The sequence below is a fragment of the Amblyomma mixtum genome, chromosome 3 (assembly GCF_055824585.1).
Source record: "Amblyomma mixtum isolate Tamu chromosome 3, ASM5582458v1, whole genome shotgun sequence".
In the NCBI taxonomy this organism is placed as follows: Eukaryota; Metazoa; Arthropoda; class Arachnida; order Ixodida; family Ixodidae; genus Amblyomma; species Amblyomma mixtum.
In genome coordinates this window covers 427041537-427047536 of record NC_143014.1, presented here as the reverse complement: position 1 = coordinate 427047536, position 6000 = coordinate 427041537, and the positions used below count along the sequence as shown (strand labels likewise).

General features: G+C 44.8%; 1 protein-coding gene across 1 annotated transcript in view; it reads left to right on the top strand.

Moving 5' to 3' along the window:
- The first annotated feature begins 703 nt into the window (after positions 1-703).
- Positions 704-6000, top strand: part of LOC149357990 (uncharacterized) — an 81779-nt gene continuing 76482 nt past the window's right edge. Inside the window, exon 1 of the mRNA XM_089576704.1 lies at positions 704-892. Within this exon, the coding sequence (XP_089432830.1) occupies positions 704-892 (189 nt within the window). The remainder of the gene's footprint in view (positions 893-6000) is intronic.

Genomic DNA, 6000 nt, shown 5'->3' with positions numbered 1-6000 from the left:
CCTGGAACCGAAATGGCAGTCAGTTGCATGTTACCATTTGCAAACTTATTTCATTCTCGGCCTTAGCCCATGCGGTTGCCAAACCTGGCCACCCAAGGAACCGCCAGCTGAGGCGGCTGCTGTGACTTGCATGGGTACGTGCCTGTCGCAGTAACCAATCAGTGAAACCCCAGGGCACTTAGTAGTCACCACTAGAACGAACCCCCTTCGCAAGTCCGTAAACCACCATACGGTTAAAAAATGAAGTCAGCCCTATGAACTTCGCACCTACTCACCGAAAGCACACAAATAAAAATGGAAAACAAAACTACAGAATCCTTTGAAAATGTAACAAAAATTACACAGCTTTTATTTCTTAGCAATCGGGCCCCGTCACTATTCAATTGTGCTTGTTTTTCCAAGCCTTCGTCAAAACATTAGAGACGTGCGCTGAGACAGCTGTTGCTATGGATACTTTACCTGCTTACGTGTCGTCGACATCATGATGACTGCTTTCCCATCGGGTACATAACTCCCAGCCGTAAAACTGCAGCTTTCAGAGAGCTTTCCACCTGCGCACATCTCGCATGCCTGTCCTATAGTGCTGTTTGCGTGCGTTTCTAGGAACTCTTTTTTGCAGACCTGAACAGTTTGGACAATTTTCTGGCTGAGGTTTTATTACAGGGAAACAAACTCTTTGACCTGCGCCAGGGAATCACGAACGATGTTTGCACAAGCTTTTGCGTCGGAGATGCTCACTGCGTCGGGTGAAGAGCCCTCCGGCTCAGGGGGATCTGTTGTCATTGAAAACTGCGTTGTGAAGTCTCGAGTCCCAGGGAAGACCGTTCCAAATGTCGATTTTGCAACATTCTTCACCGAGGCATGGGAAAAGTACAAGGACCGAACAGCGCTGGTGAGCTGAGCATTCTCTTCAGATCGCTTATTTTCGAGGCCGTTCCTTCACGAGTATTTCAAAAAATGATACAACTGAACGCACGAACAAATCAGCGGTTAGTTTCATCCTGCAAAACGAAAACAATTTACTGTGTTTTCGAGTCACTAATGTATCGCACGCCTCATGAATTCCAACGTTTTCTTTTCATTTATTGCTAGCGTCTGATCTCCCTGTTTTGAATCACTACCGGTTCTTGCTTTAGGAAAGCTCCTATGCCTGCGATCGTTATAATCAAACTATCAATTATGACTCTGTTGTCTAGGATGCGAAATATTGGTACTATCTGAATGTTTTTGCCCCTTTCTGATGTACTATTTTTTTGTTTCTTTCCTTCATTTCGAAAGTTGCATCTTGCACTGAGTAGCTGTGTAAAGAAGGTACTTCCTGCGCTGATTATGTGTAACAAAGCCTTTGTCGAGATGCACGACAGAAGATCGCACAATGCACCATTTATATGCAGGCATGGGCTGCATTCGTGTATAGGCCGCACCACCCCCGACTTGAGAACCGATAATTCGAAACAAAGAAATATCAGCTGAAATCCACTGCTGTACAGGTGTGCACGAGTTCCCAAATAGCTGGCAGATGACAGCTGCCTGCTTCCATCATAATTATCATTTTCCATCATGCACAGCTGTGCACATGGGAGACTGCGAAATTACGACATGCCAAATGACGGTGCTTCACACCAGGGTTCAAGACGCTACACACATTGGAGAAACATGGGAGAGGCGATTGCTGTGCACTGTGCATAGTCAGGCTGATGATGATGCCAATGACAGCTGTGCAGCTGAGTGCTACCTGTGAGGATCTTAAAAGTTTCTTCTGCGCAGTTCTGCTTTACTTTCATTTGTGCTGTATCTTGAGCTATCTTTTCAATGCAAATTCAGACGCATCTGCTCCGAATGGATGGTAACGGGCGACCACAAACTTACGCCGACTGAACAACTAAAGAAGAGCATCCATTCAGCTCGTGTGCACCTAGATTTGAATGCGTGGGACTGCTGCGGCCCAAAAAATTGTTCTTCAAAGATTTAAAGTTAAATGCATTTCAGATGCAGTGGACGGGACATAGCATGACTACATTTATGAAGGTGATGACGGCGATGATGACGATGACGGACCGAGCAGCGGCGAGAGCAATATAGAATTTTAAAGCAATGTCGATGTCGAACTACCCGCTAGTGATTGCGTCGACTTGTGTGGAACAAGAAAGTAAATATTAACCAGAATATCGCTTGAAAATTGTAGTAAAAGTTGCCGCTCTCAGGTAAGGGCCGCACCCAGCCATCATTTTCAAGGGGAATGCAGCAATACGTTACATCGACCACACGTGCAGCTCATGTGGCTGCTTTTTTGGTTTCGTGCAGCGCCGGCTGCTTGCTGCGCACGCACTCTCAACGTTAGTATTGTAGACACCCCCTTTTTCTCTACCAACGCGCTTTTTAAAACATTCTTGTCTTGGAGCTCCAGAAATTAGCATTCTCAGTACCTTTAGGAGAGTGTGGGTAACTGCGGCTAAAATGTTCAGTCGGCTGCCTGAAAAGTGTACTATACTATATAAAGTATGATGCTTCAATGAAAATCTAGAGATTTGCACTTCCTTCACTAAGGCGTCAAGAGGCCTTTCACAGGTGAGGATGAGGGAAATATTTATACCAATAATAAGCTGTTACGACATTTTTGATCGCCGTTACGAAATCCGACCAGACTTGCTTTTCTGCGCAGATGGAAATGGCTCCATTGCTGAAAAAATCAGAAGCACACTTTTCAATTCCCTACCCTATTACCTTCCCCTAGACAACGTCGTGAATTGCACAACATAATTTTCTACATCATTGAATCCCAGGCATTCACGAGAATAAGAGGAACCGCAATTGCATAGAGGTAGAGCGGGTATAAAGTGCCTTTCAAATGTAAAAAACTTAAAAAAAAGTTTGGCGATTACGCTTCTCGGTAGTGCGATTGTTGAGCGCAGCTGCTGCGGTATTTGAACCGTAGATGAGGGCGTACGGAACCCGCAGTGCCGATCGGAAGCGTCTCTGGGCTTCCGCTTGGGCAGTGCACGGCAGTCACTGCTGCTGAGTCTCTCCTCGTGCGTAACGGGCGACGTCGCATGCTCCTATGGCGCTCTATCAAGGCTCGACCGCAGGGCAGCATTTCTTCGGCGCCGCGTCAACGTCTCAGGTAGTGGGCTCACCGGAGGTGAAATTCAGGAGCTTGGATGGAAGGGGCGTAGGGGGACACAGATGTGTAGCGAGGCCAGATCTTAGCGTCGGCGCCGGAAATACCTCGTAGATGGAGACTGGTGGCAGCAATGGCTACTTTCGGATCAATCCACGCGGCTGCTGTACACGCCACAGGCGCGGCTCGTTTCTGCGGAGGCAGCCGTGCCCCTTCTGTCCCCTTTGCCTCCGCAGTAGGTTCCCATTGTGAAATCAGGTCAATCGCATGCTTAATAGGCCTTACCTCTACGCTAAATCTGTGTCTATACTACAACTATTTTTGGGGCTCTGAAAGATAATACTTATTCACGTAGCACAGGTTGGTTGAAAGAATACGCTATTCGGCGTTATTGGACTGTGAGCGGTGGATCTATTCTAACAATGGCCGCTTACTATTTCAAGGAATAAATCGTGAAAACTATCGGCGAACTCCGAGCCATTCATTGACTTAGCTTTCTATGACGACGCAATCAGTGAGGATGGCACTGTTTCTGGCATTTAGTATTTCGTTTAATTTCTTCCGTATTTTATCTCTCCACTAGAGGCTATCCGCATTAAAAATACAGTGATAATAGTCCCATTTAGATTTCTCTTTTTTATTGCGATATTTCGTTTTGTATTCTAACCATCTATTCGAATCACATGTTTAATAAACTGTCAGTACTTCCTATTATTCTGGCCTGATTTTCTGATTAAATATCCACTAATGCATGGCGTTAGAGCTGTATATATAAATTTATCATATGCGATGTTAGCGTCTGAAATGTCAAAAATATCTGTCCAGTCAGTTTGGACAATTCTTTCTGTAAGTTTTCTAGTGTTTCAAGAGATATAAAGTGATGCCTTTTTTTGTTATCTTTTTTATGCTGAGTGGTTTTGCTCTCTAGGAACAAAAATATAGGGAGATGGACGCTTATATCACAGCTTCATGGTCCGGATAGCATATTTTCGTTAGATGTGTTTCTGATGAACAAATCATGTAATGATGACTATGAGGCAGAGATGCGCGTTGGCACCGAAGTAACACTGTAAAAACCACTGTATTCAAGCATTTATTGTAAATACGTTTCTTGGGGGGGCATTTTCGTTAGGTCTATACTGAAATCGCCGCCAATAGTTAATATGCATCAAAAATAAAAGGTCGCTATAAAACGAAAAACAGATAGCTCCCATTTTTAACGCAAAGTATTTCACAGGCTTCGGTAACAACGATGTAGTCATTTAAAAATTTGCCTGTGGTTTGACCAATGGCCATTCCGAGTAGAATTGCGGAAGCAATGGTGCGGCAATCGCAGCGGCGGCGGCATCTCAGGGGAACTTTGACTGTCTAAACTGCGGACAGGAGAAAGCGTTTTCCGCACCACTTCGACTGCCTCTGTGCCACTGGTGACGTCACGCATAATTAAGTACTAATTACTAAGTAATGAAAAATTGCCAATAAATGGTTAATTACTGATTAATGACTAAATACAAATTAACTCCTAATTAATGAAGCTTGAGCTTCGCCTCTTGGAGTGGAACGCGACAGCGTGTTGTAGCGCTGCCAGGGAGTCCAGGGAACGCCACCGCCCGTTCGGTGCGATGAGTTGCCCTTTGAACGCAACGCTTTTTGAGGAAAGGAAATGCCGCAGTAATTCTCTGTCATCTCGGTTGACACCTGAACCGCACCGTACAGGAAGGGTGGAAGTCGGAGAGAAAGAAGAAAGAGAAAGATGGGCCGTAATGAAGAAAGTCAAAATTGTATTTAAGGAAAAGAAATTACGCAGCAACTGTCACATGTCTCGGTGGACACCGGTCATCCGTTTGTAGAGGAAGGAAGGAATTGGGAGTGAAAGGAGAAAGAGGGGCCGTAATGAAGAAAATGCAAATTGTATTTGAGGAAAGGAAATTACGCAGTAACTGTCCCACACTCGCTTCTCGCGCATGCGCAGTTGGGCTCTCCGGGGCTCCGCGAAATCGCTCCCACCTAGCGCAGTGTTGCTTCCGCAACAAAATTTCCCATTCTGATAACAACGACTTTATAGACCCGCCCCCTCCTCTTTTTTCTTCAAGATTCAAATTGAATTGTACTAGGTCTCATAAAAATAACACAAAATGTTGTGTTGCAAGACTTAAGTAATGCCGATATATCATTCATTTTCGACGACTGATCTAGCATTTAAATGCAGTGGTTTCAAATTCGTGTATGTTTTTTCGCTCAACAAGTTAAATATTTTCTTGGGGAAGAATAGTTGCCTCTCACGGTTGATACGAAAGGTAGTGAGCATTACTAAACACATGCTTCACAGAACCAGTGTTATTTATCTTCTAGCAACACAGCATAGTGGGCGAGTTGGTATTGCATCTTTAAGGAACGAAACAGTGCAACTAAAACGAAGGACCAAGAAAAAGAGAGACACGAACATGCGCTGACTTACAACTAACTGTTTTAATCGGAAAACCACATATAAATAATCTCTAATCGCTGCGTCACAGACTCACGTCGTCATCGTAAACTACTAACATAAAAAGAAGGGAAATCATCATTGCCCAAAAGTAAGCAGCTCCAGGCTCCCACGCTTTTCCAACAGATATATCTCGCGCTTAGACAAGGCCATCGAAGTGCTGCTCACACATGAGTCAAATTCTGTGCAGATATGATACGCCTCTACTACTTCCCGTACTAGTTGCTCTTTATGGCGATACAGCACAACAGTGTTGTCAAAATACGGAGTGCATAGGGAGGATTTGCAGCGTGCAACCAGTTTTGACAAACAGGAGCCTCGCAAAGAATTAGCGTGTTCCAAAAGGCGTTCGTTGAGGCACCTGCCTGTTTGGCCCCACGTAGAAATGGCCACACGA